At 35.9% G+C, this 23,861-nt stretch overlaps 2 protein-coding genes across 2 annotated transcripts in view; both read left to right on the forward strand.

The window, feature by feature from the left end:
• LOC138334400 (uncharacterized) overlaps positions 1-4,384 on the forward strand; it is a 56,669-nt gene extending 52,285 nt beyond the window's left edge. The window contains exon 3 of the mRNA XM_069283070.1: positions 4,176-4,384. Within this exon, the coding sequence (XP_069139171.1) occupies positions 4,176-4,384 (209 nt within the window). The remainder of the gene's footprint in view (positions 1-4,175) is intronic.
• Positions 4,385-7,264: 2,880 nt separating this feature from the next.
• The window catches only part of LOC138334401 (1-phosphatidylinositol 4,5-bisphosphate phosphodiesterase epsilon-1-like), a 72,720-nt gene continuing 56,123 nt past the window's right edge, over positions 7,265-23,861 (forward strand). The window contains exons 1-5 of the mRNA XM_069283071.1: positions 7,265-8,049; positions 9,391-9,637; positions 10,178-10,332; positions 11,272-13,014; positions 13,247-13,318. Of these exons, the coding sequence (XP_069139172.1) occupies positions 7,306-8,049; positions 9,391-9,637; positions 10,178-10,332; positions 11,272-13,014; positions 13,247-13,318 (2,961 nt within the window). The 5' untranslated portion in view covers positions 7,265-7,305. The remainder of the gene's footprint in view (positions 8,050-9,390; positions 9,638-10,177; positions 10,333-11,271; positions 13,015-13,246; positions 13,319-23,861) is intronic.

Genomic DNA, 23,861 nt, shown 5'->3' on the forward strand with positions numbered 1-23,861 from the left:
CCCATGTCTAATGCAAAAACTTTAGAATGGTTTAAGATTGTCCATTTTGAAAAGAATTGTCTGGTGTTTTACTTTGTCATTAAGACCTGATTTCTGTTTCTTTGTCAATTAATTTGGGTGACAGGTTTAAATGTAAAAACACAAAGACTATCTCACAAAAGATGCTTAATGGATCTCATTATTGCATGTAGAGATAGGTTTTTCTTGTTCCTAATGTGTATAAAATTCATTTTGAAATGGAAAATTAGACATTTAGATACATATCCATCTTGAAATGTTGACAAAAATGTTTGCTAATAGTATATGTTTATAGAGTCCTCATGTTATCAAAGATTTTAATTGAAAAGAAAAGTAACATTCATTTGTCAGATAAAGTTCTATCAGTGGTGGGTGCCAGGTTCCCTATGGGATCTCTAAGTAATGCGTAGTTTTTTTGAGAGCAATATCTTTTGAATGCTTTATTTTCTAATCTTCTAGAGTTCTCAAAGTTCACCCTGGTTATTAATTAGTGAGTTGAATTTTCAAAGTTTGCTTCTTTGGGAAGATAATGTTATTTACACCTTGTGTTTTCCTATTTCAACAAAGGAGTAAATTGAATACAGCCCAGTGATGTATCTTAGACAGAGCAGTTTTGTCAATTTGGACACTACAAACCATGACATATATGGACACTACAAACCATGACATATATGGACACTACAAACCATGACATATATGGACACTACAAACCATGACATATATGGATCACTACAAACCTGATGACCATATACTGGAACAACTACAAACCTATGGGACATAATGGACACTACAAAACCATGACATATATGGACACTACAAACCATGACATATATGGACACTACAAACCATGACATATATGGACACTACAAACCATGACATATATGGACACTACAAACCATGACATATATGGACACTACAAACCATGACATATATGGACACTACAAACCATGACATATATGGACACTACAAACCATGACATATATGGACACTACAAACCATGACATATATGGACACTACAAACCATGACATATATGGACACTACAAACCATGACATATATGGACACTACAAACCATGACATATATGGACACTACAAACCATGACATATATGGACACTACAAACCATGACATATATGGACACTACAAACCATGACATATATGGACACTACAAACCATGACATATATGGACACTACAAACCATGACATATATGGACACTACAAACCATGACATATATGGACACTACAAACCATGACATATATGGACACTACAAACCATGACATATATGGACACTACAAACCATGACATATATGGACACTACAAACCATGACATATATGGACACTACAAACCATGACATATATGGACACTACAAACCATGACATATATGGACACTACAAACCATGACATATATGGACACTACAAACCATGACATATATGGACACTACAAACCATGACATATATGGACACTACAAACCAGACTACATACAACCATGACATATATGGACACTACAAACCATGACATATATGGACACTACAAACATGACAATATATAGGACACTACAAACCATGACATATATGGACACTACAAACCATGACATATATGGACACTACAAACCATGACATATATGGACACTACAAACCATGACATATATGGACACTACAAACCATGACATATATGGACACTACAAACCATGACATATATGGACACTACAAACCATGACATATATGGACACTACAAACCATGACATATATGGACACTACAAACCATGACATATATGGACACTACAAACCATGACATATATGGACACTACAAACCATGACATATATGGACACTACAAACCATGACATATATGGACACTACAAACCATGACATATATGGACACTACAAACCATGACATATATGGACACTACAAACCATGACATATATGGACACTACAAACCATGACATATATGGACACTACAAACCATGACATATATGGACACTACAAACCATGACATATATGGACACTAAACATGACATATAATGGACACTACAAACCATGACATATATGGACACTACAAACCATGACATATATGGACACTACAAACCATGACATATATGGACACTACAAACCATGACATATATGGACACTACAAACCATGACATATATGGACACTACAAACCATGACATATATGGACACTACAAACCATGACATATTGGACACTACAAACCATGACATATATGGACACTACAAACCATGACATATATGGACACTACAAACCATGACATATATGGACACTACAAACCATGACATATATGGACACTACAAACATGACATATATGGACACTACAAACCATGACATATATGGACACTACAAACATGACATATATGGACACTACAAACCATGACATATATGGACACTACAAACATGACATATTTCATGGACACTACAAAAACCATGACATATATGGACACTACAAACCATGACATATATGGACACTACAAACCATGACATATATGGACACTACAAACCATGGACACTACAAACCATGACATATATGGACACTACAAACCATGACATATATGGACACTACAAACCATGACATATATGGACACTACAAACCATGACATATATGGACACTACAAACCATGACATATTTGGACACTACAAACCATGACATATATGGACACTACAAACCATGACATATATGGACACTACAAACCATGACATATATGGACACTACAAACCATGACATATATGGACACTACAAAACCATGACATATATGGACACTACAAACCATGACATATATGGACACTACAAACCATGACATATATGGACACTACAAACCATGACATATATGGACACTACAAACCATGACATATATGGACACTACAACTACAAACCATGACATATATGGACACTACAAACCATGACATATATGGACACTACAAACATGACATATATGGACACTACAAACCATGACATATATGGACACTACAAACCATGACATATATGGACACTACAAACCATGACATATATGGACACTACAAACCATGACATATATGGACACTACAAACCATGACATATATGGACACTACAAACCATGACATATATGGACACTACAAACCATGACATATATGGACACTACAAACCATGACATATATGGACACTACAAACCATGACATATATGGACACTACAAACCATGACATATATGGACACTACAAACCATGACATATATGGACACTACAAACCATGACATATATGGACACTACAAACCATGACATATATGGACACTACAAACCATGACATATATGGACACTACAAACCATGACATATATGGACACTACAAACCATGACATATATGGCCCTTTGTTAAATCTTTGTGTAATTTAACTAAGACATAATGGCTAACTGTTTCTTACTGTAAAGTTTTCTTGTGTCAAATTTGTACAGAGAGAAAGATTTTAAAGTGTTTCATCTTCAATTACATTGCTGCCAGCGGCCATGTTTGGTACTGGAGAGTTCAACTACAGCTGTAAAATATCATCAATATTCTTCTGTTTTTCATCTTATATAATTGTTTTAAACAGAAAGCTTGTTGTTGCTGATTCTTTCTTTAGTGAATTTAAGTAAGTAGGTTACCATTGCTTTATGCTATATCATTATTCATGTTTCCCTTGAAGGCCTACCTTATTTCTGAAACATTTACCGTTTGAGTTTATTATAACAATGATAATGCAAGAACATTGATATGAGGACACCATAAACGAATGCTCTGTGATTTCCTGTGTAAAAACATGTTAACAATCATGCAATGAAGGTTCAGTTTCCTTTTTTACAAATTGCGTAGTGATACCATAAATTGATAAATGATATGAGTATTAACTGTAACTAGATGTGTTGGGAAGTTAGTTGAATACTTATGTTAGCTGATGTTGACCATGTTGCACTCTAACATCGCACCATGTGAAGATGGAAAGTGTGACAGTATGCTTAGAGAAGAACATCAGTATGTCACATGTATGTCAATTCTCTTAAAAGTGACCTTGACCAAATAATCACAACAATCAAATGGAAACTTGTGAATTAGGCCAGCCACGATTCTCATTTATGGTAAGAATATAGTCATTTGTGGCTGGGAAAATTGAATTAATTTTCCATTTTTGTATTTCCAGAAAAAGCCACACTTGAAGAGACAGAGCGAACACTGTACGCCTTAAAGAAATTAGCTCAGAATCCTGAATGTACCTCTTCTCTCGTGGACGGACTAGCCAATTATATGCGAATCATCGTCACGGTGACAGACAGCTCGGAGTGTCCGGCCATTGAGAAAGCCATCAGTGAACTGCTTAATCAGATCCTGCAGGTGAATGTGTTAGAATGATGATGACTGGGACTGGCGTATCTCTGTGGTAATAGAAAGAAAATTTTGTTTCGTCTGTCCAGTAAGAATGGTTGCTACAGTGAAGTGAACATTTATTTGAATGTGCTGTAAAAGTTTTTGTACTTTCCATAGAATTACATATTAATTACGGAAAAATAATCACTGAAAAAATGTTTCAACAAAAGTACAACAGAAATTTAGATAAAAGTTTAAATCGTATAAATCACCATGAAAATAAACACAATGTCACTATCAATTTCATTATTTACCTAAATTACCATGGTTTCTAAAGTTATTTTAGTGTTTACTTTTGTACAATTTACCAAAATTATGATGGTTTCTAGAGTTATTTCAGGTTCTAAGCTTTGTTATCTTGCCATGTCATTTTCATAGGATTTAAAATGTCACATGTTGATGATTGAGAGGAGTTTAAATGGCAAAGGGGAATGGTCGCTGTTGCAATTTGAAACTTTGAAACAGGAAATTACATGTATATAATTGCTTTTTGGTGATCAATTTCACCCACAGCTAGGCTATCATTTCATTAGTTTTCAACACAAGATTAATTCTGCTCCAAATAGTTTTCAACGTGGGCAGATTCAACAACGTTGCAATGTTTATAAAAAATATTTTCAGTTGCATTCTTACACTTAAACAGCGATTTCACAGATCTCTCAAAATGTCATATATTACAATCATGTAATCAGCTAGTTTTCATCTTTTAAAAATACTTAGCAGTATTCATTTTAAAGACAAATCACCTACAGATGTAATACATTTTGAGGCCTATTCAATAATTGTCTCAATTGTCTATAATCCATGGGAGGACAAAGTATTAAGATATGTCAAATGTTTAAAAAAAACATAGACAGACTGAAAAACTTTGAAAACAATTGAAGCCAGGTGACTTTTTGCAGTTTTAGGGTCAGGATGATCTATTGTCATCATGCACTGATTGTCATCGTGCACCGTGCGTTGTCTGCTATGCGTAAACTTTTCATTCAAACCATTTCTTCTCAATAACTGAAACGCCTAAGGTACTGATATTTGGCCTGTATCATGCTGGGATGAAGGCCAGCTACCAAGTTTGTTCAAATTAATTACCTTGACCTTTATTCAAGGTCACAGGGGTCAAAAAGGCTAAAATCTTTTAACAACTTCTCCTCAAGCACCAGAATGCCCAGAGTACTCATATTGGGCCTGTGGTGTGCTGGGATGAAAGACTACCAAGTTTGTTCAAATGTGGTTGTTGACTCACGTAACCTTTAGTAGTTGTTGATTTAATCATTGTATATAGTAGAATATAGGTATGCTTCTCATTGACCTTTGCTTTAACACCAATCAGAATTGTTGACTGCAATTAACCATTGCTTCAACAAACCAATCAGAATTGTTAACTACTACAACAGTTGTAATTGATCACTCTGATTGACCATTGGTTAACAGTTGTAATTGATCACTCTGATTGGTCATTGGTTAACAGTTGTAATTGATCACTCTGATTGGTCATTGGTTAACAGTTGTAATTGATCACTCTGATGGACCATTGGTTAACAGTTGTAATTGATCACTCTGATTGGTCATTGGTTAACAGTTGTAATTGATCACTCTGATTGGTCATTGGTTAACAGTTGTAATTGATCACTCTGATTGGTCATTGGTTAACAGTTGTAATTGATCACTCTGATTGGTCATTGGTTAACAGTTGTAATTGATCACTCTGATTGGTCATTGGTTAACAGTTGTAATTGATCACTCTGATTGGTCATTGGTTAACAGTTGTAATTGATCACTCTGATTGGTCATTGGTTAACAGTTGTAATTGATCACTCTGATTGGTCATTGGTTAACAGTTGTAATTGATCACTCTGATTGGTCATTGGTTAACAGTTGTAATTGATCACTCTGATTGGTCATTGGTTAACAGTTGTAATTGATCACTCTGATTGGTCATTGGTTAACAGTTGTAATTGATCACTCTGATTGACCATTGGTGACAAAATGACTAGCTAGAGACTCTCATTGGTCATCAGTGACCAATTGTACTTGTACACTTACTCCAGTACAGATACAGCTTCAGAAATTTAGAAGCAATCCAAATCAATGCAATTGATATGAATTTAATATAGTTAAATGCAACATTTATTGTAGCAACTGTTCAGCTAGCTTCTATGAATACCCTCATTAAACTCGCGGCTTGAATGTCAGTTACAAAAAGGAACCTTTGTCAATGGGTACATTGTGAATAAAAAAAACAGCCTTCTAAATCATTGAGTTATTGATTGTAATAATGAGCTGGTCTGTAGCTGTTCAGACTGACAGCCAAATTGTACTGAATAAACCATGAATTGGTCGGTGGAAGAGTTGTGCATTTCACTTCTCTATCTCCGGATATTTCCGGGTCATCTGTCCTCTACCGCTGTAGGTCATGATTTAATGTCTGGTTTTACTTCTTTTTAATACTTAGATTTTAGATTTAATACTTAGCTGAACTATGACTTAACCAGCGGGAATGAAAGCTTAATTGTGTAGTGACTTATCTATATTTCCATGCAGAAGATTTCCATGGCAATTAAATTTCACAATTTACAGTCTATGATTCTATAGTAGTCCATTACCAGAAACAAATTCTATGAGAATTTTTTCCCATGGTTTTCAATCATATACAAAATATAAGAAATTAAATTGTATGGGCATTGAGATTGGTTTATAGCTTGTGTATGAAATCTGCAATTTATTGTTAGCAAAAGGCTTAGGAATGTTGCGTTTGCAAAATTCTTTACAAGTACAAAAGATAACTTGACTTAAACAGATTTTTTGCTTGGTGTTTTAAAGCATTATATGGTGATCATTTTTATTTTCTTTTTCAGACATGTTATGATGAGCTACAAAGAATTGAAAGTTTTGAGGAAAAATTCAAGATGTTTTTGCTGTTAACAAAATTAATGACCACAGCTCTAGAACTCCTTCGTGGTGGTCAGTCACTTCACTTCACTGCTCTTAGCATCATCAATCGTATCATTGACATTTGTATCGTCCATAAAAATCATGAGGTCACATCCACCGAATTTCTGCAAAGTACCGATTGTATCCCTTTACCACCAGGGAGCACTGGTGGTCAAGATAGTGTCAGTCCTCAACACAAAAGCCCGAAACATAAGACCTCAAATAGCAGCCCCAAACAACGTGGGGGGTCCACACAGTGTGCCCACCATCACCATGACGATTCCGCCACAAGTGCCAATACAAGTGCTAATACATTTCAAAGGATTTCCTCTGTCCATTTCAGGAAAAATTTTGGAGGACATTCGGATGGAGGTGTTCACTCCGAAAAGACAGACGATTCAGAAAATTCTGATAATGCAAATACTAATTCGTGTGGAACTAGTGTGTTTAAAACACCGCTGGAATTCCTGACCACGTGTGATCCTAGTCAGATACTTAGTGTTCTGCATAACAGTATCACAATGCATAAGCGAATTATAGGGACACGACAAAAATGTACCCCAAGTACTAGATCACGTTTCTGTACTCATCATTGTTTACAAATCCTAAGTGCCCGGATCCTTGTTGTCATGAGTCACGGACTACAGGTCCAGTATCGTATTGTGAGTGGGGGACATATCAAAACACTTGTCGAGGCCTTAGATCCAAATCATGACCCAGTAAGTACTCTGAATAATGTCAAACACAAAACAACATACGAATCATTAAGGTAGTATATTCAAATCCTTTTCATTGCAGTGGAATCATCTTTATGGTTTTGCATTTAGCTCTAGATCTGGTTCTAATAAATGTTCTGGCCAAGATCAAGAGATAGACTAGCCAAACCTGGAAAATAAATGTTTCTGGAATAGTTAATCTCATTTCTAGCTCATCTGGCCCGAAGGGCCATCCGTCCGTCAATATTTCTTTTAAATAGCTACTAGTCATAGAGTTCTGCATGGATTTAAATCAAATTTGGCCAGAAACATCCTTGTGGATGGGGAACAGAGTTTGTTTAAATTTTGGCAGGAGGTGCGGTGCCAAATAGGGGAAATAGAGGTAAATCCTCTAAATTTGACTTGTCCTAGAGTTCTACATGGATTGAAACCAAATTTGGCCAGAAAAATCCTTGAGGGATTAAAATTTTGGCTCTGACACCCCCATGGAGGTGCAGGAGGGGCGGGCCCAATAGGGGAAATAGAGTTAAATCCTATAAATCACTTCTAGCGTTTGCATGGATTGTAACTAAATTTGGCCAGAAACATTCTTTGGGGAAGGGGAACAGAAATTGTATAAATTTTGGCTCTGACCTCCTGGAGCAGAAAGAGTGTGGCCCAAAAGGGAAATTAGAGGTAACTATTCAAAATCTTTCAGAAAAGAAAGAATGAACCTGTATTCAGAACATATTACTTGGCATTACAAACCAGGTGAGCAATACAAGCCCTTTGGGCCTCATGTTGTGTTGTCTAATTAAAATGGGATTGATTTATTAACCCAGAGATTTTAAATCCAATATATTGGCAGACGGTATTGGAATAAGAGTAGTAATGAGTTTCACACTCTACTTTACAATACATCTCGCTGAAAAATGACCATCTCAATTTTATTTCAATCCTTTTTAGTTTATTCAATTATTTGAATAAAAAAGTTTTATACAGAAAGTAGCAGATGCTGATTTCAGATTCTTTTGTGCTTTTTCCTATAAGAATGAGTCAGAACTTTTGATATGAAGAACATAATTCATCAATTCCTTATGTTTTTGTTTTAGATGTCATTTGAGATATTATTACATTGAAATGAACACAAAAGTCTATGTAGGGTTACCATATGGTGCCAATTAGTTGCCAAAAATAGTGTTTTCTAAAGCTTTACCGCTGAGTCCATTGAAAAAATCAATATTAAGCGTTATGAAAAGAACATTACTTTCTGTGTTTCTGAAAAGAAGAAATATAAATATTTTGATTGCATTTTGTGAAATAAGAAAAACCAAATCAATAAATGTTGTGACTTTTCTTTTCTAGCATTTATTGTGCCTACTGCTCCAGTCTCTAGCTTCCATTGCCCTAACTCCTAGTCACCATCAGGTCCTCAGTGACGCTGATATAGCCGACATGTTGATGCAGCTGCTGTTGCCTAGCGATGAATGGTATTACACCAATCACAGTACCAAGTATGCAAAGTTTGTCAAGTACCATGCTGCTCGGATTCTTGTGTATATGGGCCTGTTACACAAACTCGGTGGTCGAGTTGACTTGTTTGACAGAAAGCGTATGTACTTCCCTTAGTCTTGTAAACTTAAAAGGTCCAACCAAATGCTGTTTTAAAAGGTCTAATATTTGTATACTTTGACCATCTTTCTTCAAATTTGTCACAATCTGCTCAAATCTGACTATGCAATTTAAACAACTTGCAATTAAAATTGAACAATTAAGAAAATTCTCTGGTGATGATGCCATCTTATCTAAGGAGGTGGCAGACATTATAGTTGCGTCATCATGGATACCAACACAATCGCTGACCCCTATATTAGTAAATGAATAATTTCATGTTTCTTAATTCAGTCAACACCTAAGCTGTTTTTAGTACTATTAATAGTAACATATACTACGTTACATGCATATTTTTTTATTTCCACACAAAAACTTTACCTTGCATTGTCAGCTTTAAAATCTAATAGATCATTGCCCATGAATAAATTCAGGAGATTTATGATTGAACAAATGTAATACTTTGTGGATTTCGTTAAGGACACTTAAATAAATTAGCTTATACTGGGTAAGTTACTGTTGGATATTATGTATATTCCAGCTTTCAAAGAACTGTCAACCAATGCCTATCTACAAGTCCACTCTCCAGAGGATAGTTTTATAGAACTGATGGCCATGGGTCAGGTGGTTATGTGGAACGATAACCAGCATTTACAGGCTGCTTCTCTTGAAGGCTTAGTGGCCAAACTTATACAGGTAATACATCCACAGATAATGCATTCACAGGTAATACATTCACAGGTAATACATTCACGGGTAAGACTTATACAGGTATTGTACACAGGTAATACATTCACAGGTATCATATTTATGTAGTACATAGTACATTTTTAAGCACATATGCTTTCAATGGCCCATGTGCTTTTATACATGCACAGCTCATGGGAGTGATTTGAGCTTTCTACCCCATTTACACCTTCAGTTCATATGCGAAGCTTGTGCTTTATCACTTAAGATTTTGGGGTAGTTCTTATGTTTTGGTATGGGATGTACTGTGCCATAGAGTTGTTCCAGTCTTGGAGATCCCATCTGTAAGCCAAGTGAAATATTTGTTAATATAATGAAATATTCAAATATTTGTTAGTATGAATGCGGATCGAATCACATGTTAAACAATATACTTGAATTGGGAATGAAGCTCATTTCAATTGTTTGTATTCCAAAGCATGTTTCAATAGTCAAATGAAGTGAAAATTCATAGGTTTAATAAAAATCAATTCTGAGAACCATGGATCAATTCTGAGAACCATGGTTGTGAAATAATATACTATCATAGACCAAGAAAGACAACTCCCATACGCAACATAATTCAGTTGCTCAACTCTATATAAACTATACTAAGGATTTGATTGTATAGCTCCATAAAAGGATAATATAGGAAAATTGTACTTTTAATGTTTTTCACTTCTATGTTTAATTGTATTTGATAACATTCGCTGCAATCATTGTTAACATGATTACTTAAAATTCTTTGTATATTTTGACTTTTTACAGATCAGAACCTCTATGTGAATTTGTTTCCCTGTATAATCATGAGTATTTAGTTCATCAAAATTGAAACCTCTTTTGACCTGCTGTAGGACTTACCTGTTAGTTTGTGGGTTCTTAACATTTTGTGACCTTGACCTGTTGTAGGAGGCGATGAACGATGAGAGCGAGGATACAGGTGAGATCTACGACCTGACTCTCTCCTCATCTATACAAAGTATCTGTGGCCTGATGGAAAACCAATGTAGTACAATGTTAACACCGTTCACCTCGCCAACCTGTTCCTTACAGTTCCTCGCAGAAACAGACAGTAAACCTTTCCGAGAACTTCTCCTCATGGGACTTCCTATGCTTGTACATCCGGTTATAATATTACGTTTGCTTGCTCATAAGGTGTTTGGAAATATGATCCGTAGAAAATCATTATTTGCAGAGACAAAATTAAAACCACCCCCTCCAGAAAATCTCGAACAAGCTGATATGTGTCCACCAAGATGTAATTCCGAGGCTGCAAAGTTACATGATATAAAGCGTGAAGTAAATCGTAGAAGGAGGTCTCATCATCCAATCATAACAAAGTCTTCGTCTGAGGAACTGGATTCTCCCGCGACATTAAATAGCCCAGTGGAACGAGAATTCGCAAAGCAGAATGGCATTCAAACAAAAAATGGCACCACTCAGCGTGCTCTTCGTGCCATTGGAACAAGTTTGGCAAATCCATTTGATTCAGGTCTGTCCAAGCAACAACAGCAGCAGCAACAACATCAACAAGTGCAGCAGCAGCAACAACACCAACAACAACTACAGCAACAACAGAACCAACAGGCAAACGACATTCACCAAATTAACAATACTGTCAGTAGTTCAGATTCTTCTGGGGATGTCAAGTCATCCGCTTCCAAATCCAGGCTTTTTCATTGGCCAAGTAAGAAGCGATTATCAAAGTCGCAAAGCAATGTGTCTTCCAAAGATAGTCAGGACAATAATGTGGGGAGTTTAGACAAAGCCGATTCCAAGTCATCCGTAACATCATCAGAAAATGATATTGATATTCTTGCCTTTCAAAGAGAACTTATAAACCTTCCAACGTTTGTAATGGACACGCCCGCTACAGATGTGTCTCCAATGTTCTCACGTTGTAGTTCAGTGCCAGAGAATTTGGCATCAAGGATGAGTAATAATGATTCAACGACTCCCGAAATGTCTACATATGGTTCTGATCATCTTCATTTTGTGCAACGACGTGGAAAAGGTGAGGATTTTGGTTCGGATCAAGCTATCATTACTAGTTTGCCAAAATCCCCATCTAAGGTTACCATAACAACCACTGACTTTACCCAGCCTTCAAATCAAGGAGGCGGTCCTTTAGCCTTAACACTTCCCACTCAATCATCCATTGATGATGTTGAGGAAAATATTGCCAATATCACTGTGCGCTTTGAGGCCCCTGCATCACCCATTTCTAGTTCTAGTCAAAGTCCACAAGCATTTGATTTTCCTTATCCATTTGAACATCTGAAACTTGCTGCCAATAATTGTTTAATAAATGAAAAATCATCAGCCAATCAGGTGGCTACGTCTAATTTTCTCATTCCTTCACCAACATCTGCAACATCACCAACAGTAACCACTGGTTCTACAGTATCGCCATGGTCACCATCATGTGTGTCACAATCGTCCATCAGCACCAACCTGCCCCACTCAGAGATTCCGGGGGCCCACCGAGGAGTACTACGGGTAGTGGAGACTTGGATACGTGTTTGTAGCAACGACCTTGACTGTAGCAGTCTAATTGTACATGAGATGCGAGATTTTCTCAGGAAAATGTCTGTACTAGGACACGAATATAAAGCTTGGTGCCAAAAAATTGGAGGGCTACTCCATCTGGAGGTAAGTATACAAACATAAAATGATAAATGATATCTAGATTCTATATACAAACAAAAAATATAACTGACCTAAAATCCCTAAATGAAGTTGTCGTAAAAAAACAACAACTGCATTACACGAAAATTTAAAGAATGTGAATAATTTAATGGCCCTTTATATACTCGATATCAAAGATTTATGGAAGATCGGGCTACAGCTTTATAAATGTTAAATGTGTGAAATTTTGTTTTAGGAGAAAAATGTTATGAAACAAAGATCTCAAAATGCAGACGATCCAGATAATGTCAATGCTCAGTACAAAAAGGTAAGAATTGTTCCTGCTAATTTCCTCAAAAAATGATATACCGATAATTGTAGCTTATTGACATCAGATGCCCCGAGCACTAGGAGGACTGTGTGATAAGGGGAATAACTCTGTCTGTTTTGTACTTCGTGTAACATTGTCATCTCAGGTTAGACAGCTAGGTGTTAATATCATACTGCCAATCAAGGGAGTATATTATCATGCAAAAATATTTTGATGTTATTATGAAATTGTAAGTAAATATTGGGGATTTGAGGAAACTGCAGGTTATATTTTTGAAGAGGAATGAAAATCCAAAATGACCTCAGTGTCTCTTAAATTGTCCACAATCAGTGAAAAAATGGTTTACCAAGGTTTTCAGGGACTGATTACCGCATGCTCATATTCAATAAGTCTTGAAAGAGCCATAGCAATTGCATCATTTTTACTGCAGTTAAAATTTTGGAGAAAATCATCCAGAAAGAATTCCCAAAATTAATTGTTACTTATCCACCTCTCAATTATTCTACTATTCATAGAAGAATTATAGAGTTTAAATATGTGATTAGTTGTGAATTAGTTAGATTACCATCTTATGATTAATGAAGCGCATTCCAGAAAATTGACATTACAGTGAAATAACCTACTATATATAATGTTAGATTTTAATTTAGATTATTAGAATCTTGCATGGATCTGTCAATAAAGTACTAGTGGACAGGGATTTCTCCCATACCTGACAGGGTTATCCCACGGTTGCTAGGGAAAAGATAACTCTGTCATTTACCGGGGTAGGCAAAAGACAGCTCACATGACCTTGACAATGACATCATTGATACATGCGGAGATTATTGTCATTAATTGTCAACCTTGGTGATGGCTTTGACCGCCACCTCTCAGCAAGCCTCCGGTTGACCAGCCAAACTCTTTCACTCGGGTAGTGAGATATGCCTGTCCACTTGACAGACTCATGTATTCTAATAATCTCAACCCAAGTGAAAAAACTTGACTAATCAACTGATTAATTGATGGTCAAAATCTTTCATAAGGGTTGAGATATCCCTGACCACCTGTCTGACCCATGCAAGATTCTTTTTCTCCCATTACTTTAAAGAGAAATGGTGAAAATTCAGTTGATATGAATGTCGATGTGTGTAAAAATGGTTTCATCATGTAATAGAAAGACCTTGAACTGTATCCATGGTCAAGGAGGGTCAGATATTCTTAATCATAGAATGATTAGTTATTAAAGGGGGTGTTCATTTGATAAGACAATGTAAAAAGATGAAGCTGTACATAACAAGTGTTATATAGATTATAACAGTGCTATGTCAGTACACACAGAGTATGGGAGAGGTTCCAGAGACAGTGTATAGCTTGGTCACTTGTCAAGAGCATACCATCCTTGTGCCTTCATTATCATTGAAAAGTTGTTTTTCATCACGATTTTGCCACATGCCAGTAGCAATGAAATACCAAGGTGTTTCATTAGTAGAGGCTATCTGCTGTGTATTGTTTGGGTTTTCCCATTCAGCCTGACTCTGTACTATGAGGAGTGTACTAAAGGCTTTGATGTGAACATAAGATTGTATCTGACTTACATTACATCCAGGGATATTAATTACAGATAAGATGGCTGTTTATATTCCCTGATCAAACATGAAATAATTTCAATACATACCCCGGCTGTATAAACTCCCGTGCACTATCCATTTCCTTGTTTGATGTGTGCTATGTAACATAATGTTCTGCTCTTCATATAAACAATTAACAGATGGTTTATAGTTTTAATTAATTTTTCTATAATGCAAATGATTCCACAAACCCAATTTGTGTAGTCAAACCTGTCTATAAAGGCCAGCCAAGGGACAGAGGAAAATGGTCCTTATAGCCAGGTGGTCTTTATACACAGGTTGAATGGTATTGAATTTGGTCACTTAAGACCCCAGAAAATTGGTCTTAGTTAAGTAGGTGGTCTTGATAGTCATGAGATATGAAGTAAAAAAGAAATCATTTGAAAGTCGCAAACAAATCGTTTGGGTCACAGATGGTCATGTAGTCAATAGCTGTAGAGGAATAAGGTACATATTAATTTGTTTGTTAGTTCTGGATAATCCATTAGAGGGATAGAAACAAGGGGGATTGTTATCTGGGAGGGGGTTAAGGAGGGGGAGACAACAGGTCTGTATACACATCGGGAGGTGTTTGGAATACTAGGGATACAGAGAGGGTAATTGGAGGGGTACAACAGCAGACTTGTTATGCTTGAGGGAGTTAGGGGGAAGGGCTGTCTGTCAGTGTCTGTCCACAAAACTTGTTTGGACATCTTCTCCTTAAAGATGCTCTACCCCCGCAGAGCATAAACGATACTCATCATTTGAACAATAAGTGGTGTTTAATCTTGTATATATATATATATATATGTCTAATAAACACAAAAAAATAGTATAGAATGATTTATTTTGATTTTGGTGCATGTACAATTATTACTTCATTCTATATTGGACATAGTGCCACAGATTATTTTCGGGACGTAATCAATTATTATTAGAAGCTCGATCATGCTTTCCCATGGTGGTAATGGTATGAAGTACTGTACACAGGTTATATTTCTGGGTTTTTATTTTCCCTATATTCACTGTTACACCGAAATCCATGAATTTTAAACATTATCGAAATATAACTGAAAAGTATTGTTATCATTACGTGTACATGTTTATATATAGACAATTACCTGTCAACTGAGTAAAAACAAGCCAAGATCGTGTAAAGCAAACAATCTATTTATAACAACTCATTACATGCATTAGTACGATCTGTTTTGTAGTATCAGTTCTACTTCAGTGAATTCTTTCGAGTGAACTCAGGGGTGCATGACGACAGTGTACACACAAGGCAAGATTTAAAACACACATGTTGACAAGGAAATTATCAAATTTTTATGTACAATGTAAATAAGCTTAAATAAAACTGACTTAAAACAATGACGATGTTCAAACTTTTCCCGAAGTATCCGGAGCAGGCCAGTACCTGCACAGTTAAATTAAACCCCCACAAATATGTTCATTAAGCAAAAACACAAAATACTGACCCCACAAATTTAAGCGCTGTAGATTAAGTGCGGTGGAGCATCTTTAATTACTGGTTATTCGCTCACCTGGCCCGAAGGGCTGGTGAGCTTATGATATGGCGCGGCGGCCGGCGGCCATCCGTCCGTCAACATTTCCTTGAGTCATAGAGTTCTGCATGGATTGTAACCAAATTTGGATAGAAGCATCATTTGGGGAAGGGGAACAGATCTTGTATAAATTTTGGCTCTGACCCCCCAGGGCCAGGAGGGGCTGGGCCCAATAGGCGAAATAGAAGTAAATCCTTTAAATCGCTACTATAGTTATAGAGTTCTATATGGATTGTAACCAAATTTTACCAGAATCATCCTTGGGGAAAGGGGAATAGAGTTTGTATAAATTTTGGCTCTGATCCCCCAGGGGCAGGAGGGGTGGGGCCCAATAGGGGAAATAGAGGTAAATCATTTAAATTGCTCTTAGTCCTAGAGTTCTACATGGATTCTAACTAAATTTGGCCAGAAACATCCTTGGGAGAAGGGGAACAGAGTTTGTATAAATTTTGGTTCTGAACCCAGGGGGCAGGAGGGGGCGGGGCCAAATAGGGGAAATAAGAGGTTAGTCATTTAAAATGCTACTAGTCCTAGAGTTCTGCATGGATTGTAACCAAATTTGGCCAGAAACATCCTTGGAGGAAGGGGAGTTTGTAAAGAATTTGGCTCTGATACTGGGGGCTAGAGGAGCGGGCCCCAATAGGGGAAATAGGGGTAAATCCTTTAAATTGCTACTAGTCATAGAGTTCAGCATGGATTGTAACCAAATTTGGCCACGAATGTGCTTGGAGGAGGAGGAGTTTGTATTAATTTTGGCTCTGACACCCTTGAGCAGAAAGAGTGGGACCAAATAGGGAAATTAGAGTTGAATCTTTAAATTCCTTCAGAAAATATTACTTGGCATAACAAACCAGGTGAGCGATACAGGCCCTCTGGGCCTCTTGTATTTCAATGAAAGTTCACTAGAATGTTCAGAGGACCATATGTAGATGATTTATTTATCTACAAATTTTGGTTGCTATGGCTACTATACACAGGTTTTGTGAAAGGACCAATAACTTTGTTAGTGTTTGGATCAGTTTTGTTTAAACTTGGTCAATAAATACAGATTTCTTATTATTCATCATTACATGGTTTAAGGGTTACTGATGGAAACATTTCTGACGCTTCGGAATGGTCAAACTTTAGTTATTGTTTGATTAAAATGAAAATATTTGTATGTGCATGCATGGCCTGGTATAACAAAATGACAAATACAATGGTAATACATAATAATGTATTGTTCAAGATATCCGATGTCATTTGGTTGCCATGGTTATTAAATCAAACATCAAAATGAGTGTAGTGCAGGAGTTTTGGATAATAAAATAAAATATTAAGGTATTCTAGATAGGTTTAATTAGTGAAGTAGTAAATGATAAAATTGATAATATTATGATAGCCTTTCTGTTTTAGATAAAGAATCAAGTATTATAGGTAAATTGATCATAATTATTGCAGAAACATGAGAGATATCCTTGACAGTTTGGTAAAGGTAGAAAGATTGCATGATAACATTATTGTAACAAAAATGTTTATTTGTACATGTGTGATGAAGATTGGGAGAAAACGAATTAGGTTTGGGTAATGTTTCAGTGAGGGGTTATCATTACTTCAGGATCTGTACACACAGGTCGGTAAGTATGCCATGCTACAGAAGGAGATACACACTCTGTCAGGCTGTTATGCTAAAAATGAGGAACTGTTTGTACATTATCTCCTTCATACCTATCTCTTTAGCAGGTGTCAGTATCATGGTCCGCTGACTGGGGGAACTTTGACACCAAACACTTTTTCTTTCTCTCCTCTAAAGATTCGGAGCTGCTGATATGAAAATCATTGATATCTCTGCAAAGCATGTTGCAATTATGACCTCCTGCTGGGAAAAAGGAAATTGGAAAGCTTATATAACTTTATGTCAAGATATTAATTTGATATGTTTTCAAGCACTTTTGCTATCAGTGCATCTGTTATGTTTCTAGAGATGTTTAACTATTGAGTTATAAACTTTTGTCTCTGATGGACTTTTCTATGGAGGAGTACCGGCTAGTAGATCTGAATTAATGATTAAAAGGAATTCATTCCGATTATAAGTGATCCTTGATAGATAAAAAAAGATTAAATGTATACAGGGATGGACTTCTGGAAATGTGCAGTTGCCTCATATATCATAAAACTGATCAGGAGCTGTTATATTCTTATAATAAAAACCTTCAATACCTGGGATGGATGTACATGTAATGAAGGCTGGACAAAAATGTGTTCATTGCCACATAAAACATATCTTGGATACCTGGAACCACGTTGCTACACAAGCGAACAAATTAATAATTTGGAACAAAATGTTGGATCTACATGAATATGACAGTTCTTAAAACAAGAAAAATGGATATTTAACACTAAAATTAGGATTTTATGTTTTCACGAGATTATGTTAGGACAAAAGTACTTCATTTATTTATAGATCACCTGAATTAAAGCTGGAGAAATTCTGTAAGAAATTAAAAAGCTCAACATAATGTTGTACAAAAGAATTAAGGCTGAGTAGATCGACACAGTCACCATTTTTACAAGTTTGTGTTCAGAATATGGACATGTGCCATGCTATCATTTACAGGAATTTGATTTGGTGTGGAGTCAATTAGAAATGTTTTACGTATCAGGTTACCATGGCGACTGGCAGATTACCTACAGCCATACCTACCTTGACCCCAACAGATACAGCTGATCCCAAATTGCCTGGATTGACCTGTGACCTTTCAGAGAGATTCAGTAATTAGCTGGAAGTATTTTGTAGGTGTGTATTTGTGTCTGAGAGAACATCAGACAGGAATCTAACTGAAATATGGATGCATTTCTTACTGAAGATATAAATGGAATTCCTTATGTTGTGTTTATATCGGACTACATGGATCTATATGGATGTCACGAGATAATGGAGCAACATTCAACAAGAAATTTCTGAAGGGGCAATCAATATAATACCACGTGACGGTCAATATGATTTTGGATATTCATTTTAAGAACTTTGACCGTCTTACATGTAAAACATATAACAGTTCATTTCTTCTTTTGACAAGCTTGTAATTTCCCATTTTTAACAACATTAATATATACTGAGAAATTGAAAAGAAAAGTTATCTATAGTATACTTTACATACTGAACATCAAAATGACAAAAAATCTTTTAGGATTTCACGACAGCTAGGACCCACATGTTTGTCAGTACAAATTTGAAACATTCTTGTAAGGATTTATCAAGTCTATAATAATGAAACAGAATAATTTGACTGACTTACTGATAGAAGTAGTGATTTGGTTTAGATAAAACATAATGAAATATCAACAGATCAATGTCTATATAACATCTGTGTTCAGTTCTAGATCAAGGAACTAAGGCACTGTTGTAAATAGGAATGAGGAAATGTTGGCCATGCAAGTTTGTGCAAATTACAAAGGCATGCGGTAATTTTGCTAGAATGTGTTTACATATAAAGGAGTTCATCCTACAGTTTGAATGAAATCAGCTGCCGATTATTATCAGGATTGAACATCACTGAAGATCTTTACAAGCATATAAAGGATTCGGATGGAGGCGACCTTTCCAGAGTGCATGTGGCATACTTATTCCATTGTGGGAGCTAGGAAGCACACATTTGTGTCTATGGTAGATTTCCACGGTGTAGATGTTTTCGGTGTATCATTTGTTTTCGTACTACTGAATTGTGGTTGTTTTGATGAATATATCAACCTTTGTAATGTATAAAACAGAAATAATTTACCAATTCTGTTTTATTTCGTTGTGGAACATTAATGATCCAAATTTTAACCAGTACATCATTATTTAAACTTCGATGAAGTAAATGAACAGGAATTTACAAGAAGGAAACAATATTTGGACGTTTTTATAACATGTCAGTGTATATTTTGCCTGACAATTACTTATACTTCTGGAAACATTGGTGCAATTATCACTGACTGTCAAATGGTTTATAATCATAAACCATCTGAATTAAGCATCTTTGATCTCAGGAAGAAACCCTGCTCTATGTTGTTTTAGTAAAAAAAACAAAAACATTTGGTTTGAAAGACTTTAAAACATGAACAACAGTCAGGTGATTAAATTAAGCTAGTTTTATCATCCAGACTGTTTTCTACAAGACGTATTGCGTGTGATGTGTCCCTGAGGGATGATGACAAACACCGGTGTGACCGTGATGAAGGGAGGAGGCTTGTCCTGCTTTTACTGGGAAAATGTGGAGAAGTTTGTAAACTTTTGTTAAATCGTGACAAATTTTATCTCGGAGAAGTAATTTGTGATTGTGTCAATGGATGAATACTTTATAATTGAAATATCTTTTGATGTAATGCATTATTGATTACAGAAATATATTTTGAAATAATGCATTATTGATAAGTCACAATGATTCCTGGATAAAAAATCAACATTTCAGACAATATATATATATAGGTGCACAGTGTGGCCCTGTGGAAAACTATTCCAGCAAGGGGAGATAACTTGCCAAAGTAACAGCTGGCCTGCGTCATTTCCCAGGGAGAAACAAATATATGGCAGAAAAAAACAAAGATTGCACTGGATGGTCTACTGTGGACTTTTCAATAATGGAATTTTATGTTAAAGTCTCTGTTAAAGAGAGCACAAGAGGAAATATAGTTACGAAATAAGGCGCCAGGACCCTATAATGAATTATCCAAAAGGGAGATAATTCATGTGAATTAGGATTTTGTTGTGGAAAACTCACTAGAATATTATGGAAGGAGATAGAACAATGAGGACTACCACTACAGAAAGGAAATGTGATGTACTGGTGCCACAAATAATTGACACTTTGTCATTGAAGCATAATAGCTGTCTAAGATTTGATGAAACTGAATACTCCGGTCAGTTTTGTCCAGAAAAGCATTTTTCGAAAGACAGGTTTGTGGTACAAAAATGTAAAGGCGTTAAGTGGAAATGTAAATACAGACAGAACAGCCGTCACATAACATATCAGGGATCAAAATTAGATAAAATGCCATGTTTCTGTGGAAATACACCTGGTTCAGAACTGTACAGGTATACCCTGAGACATTTAGCACAATTTGGAGTACAGTTCAGAGTGATAAAGAAAGTCAGATTAAAAACATTTTCGGATATTGTGCAGCGTTGGTCTATTTCAACAGAACCAGGAAATATTTCATTAAGGGGAGATAACCAGCCCCTGGATAACACTTTTATTACTGAGAGGATTGAATACCCTGGATTCTCGGTTGATATAGTGCTACATCGCCAGGTTGAAGTAAGTTTACTCTATAACTCTAACAAAATCATTCAAAAAATTAATATTTTAGACTCATATGTTCATGTGTATGATTTAAAATAACTCCAGCAGATCAATGTTTGTAATACATATTTTGAAATTTTCACATACTAGATACCTTTATGTATGGTATACAAGATGGCCGTGGTTTCCGAGTTGTTAAGATGTCCGGACAAATTACCACAAGCCCTCCAACTCTGTTGAGTAGCTAGTCGACAGGTACTGACCGCTGGTCGGTGGTCAGTGGTTTTTCACTAGGTACTCCAGCTTTTGTCTACAGCCTGGCTGTTCAAATAACATGAAGCTAATAAAACTAAAATCAAACTGTTCACATGGTGGTTGACAATGGTAGCAAGTTATATAAAAAAAATTCCATTTTGGGATTGAGTTTTTTATAACTGGATATGTATCTTGAATAAATTTTAATTGGTTAAAAAAGTGTCACCAGTTTTCTGAGAGAAAAGACTGTAGGATACTAATATACACAATTAGCAGGGTTTAGAAGTTCTGTTGTGATTCCAATATCTGTGATGAAGATAGGAGAGAGAGTGAAGCTGTGAGGTTATCGCTGTCTAAGTGGCCACATCACTAGAAAGGTGGCAGTGACTGTTTACTGATAGTACTCGAGCAGAGATAACACTGGTATTTATGGTTGGTAAGCTCTGTAAGGACTGTCCTATCGGCCATACCTGATATATGGGAATAAAGATCTTTACTTTTCAAGACCACTAATATCATAGTCTCTTATGATACTGCGACGCAATTTTGTAGTCTCTTAATATGATACTGTGACTCAACTTTGTTTACTCTATAACGATACTGCGGCTCAATTTTGTATAGTCTCTAATGATACTGCAACTCAACTTTGTAGTCTCTTATGATACTGCAACTCAATTTTGTATAGTCTCTAATGATACTGCAACTCAATTTGTCTCTTATGATACTGCGACTCAATTTTGTAGTCTCTTTTGATACTGCGACTCATAGTCTCTTTTGATACTGCGACTCAATTTTGTAGTCTCTTTTGATACTGCGACTCAATTTTGTATACATGTAGTCTCTTATGATATTGTGACTCAACTTTGTAGTCTCTAATGATACTGTGACTCCATTTCGTATAGTCTCTTATGATACTTTGACTCAATTTCATATTGATTTTGGACCCCAATAAAACACACAGCCTTGTTAAACAGGTCGTCTTTGTACACAGGTCGAATTCCGCTCAATTTTGCTTGAAGTGGATCATTTTGAATCCTAGGAAAGTGCACATGTAGCCTTATTAACAGGTGGTTGTTATATGTGTAGATGTTACTCTGTATAGCCTTGTCATTAACTCATGTATACAAACCTGTACATGATATGAACATTATAATAAATAACGTTATAATTGTTTAACTTTCTGCTATTTGACTACACTATCATAACCCATACTAAACTTTCAGTGTGTTAGTTTTACTTGATAATGTTTGTATAACGGTGCTGTTAGAGATGCTATCTTTGGTCAGAGTGTCTGACGGTCAACAGAGTTTTTCTTGATGATGTTTGTATAATGGTGCTGTTAGGGACCACTATCTTTGGTCAGTGTGTTGGATGGTCAACAGAGAGAGACATACATAGATAGGGTGACCACTTCATTATGGTGTTTACAATCCTGGGGCTGTGTAAAGGATATAGTATTAATAGACTGGCTAGTGCACAGTGCCACTAGAACAAAGGATTCTCTATCAAGATAAAGGAAATTTTATTGAATGTCATATACTGTATAGTGCTTTAAATTTGCAGGTTTGATATTTGTTGGATTCCAGAACAGCATATTCTCGAGGTGTAATTTCGAGGTTCACCTACACATGTAATTTTTGAATTTATATAACACTATTGTCCTAAGGTACTTCAATGAATTTCTGATTATTTCACAAATGCTTTAAGAATTTGCTTATTTTGAGGACAACCCAAACACAACTGAAAAATTTTACCACTATAAACAGTTAGATCAAGACACACGAAGCCAAAGTGCTACATGTATATTGTCACAAAAAAGTTAAATTAAATTCCCACAGGAAGCAGAAGAAATATATAGTGAGGCAAC

Source organism: Argopecten irradians, chromosome 11, assembly GCF_041381155.1.
Source record: "Argopecten irradians isolate NY chromosome 11, Ai_NY, whole genome shotgun sequence".
NCBI classification, from domain to species: domain Eukaryota; kingdom Metazoa; phylum Mollusca; class Bivalvia; order Pectinida; family Pectinidae; genus Argopecten; species Argopecten irradians.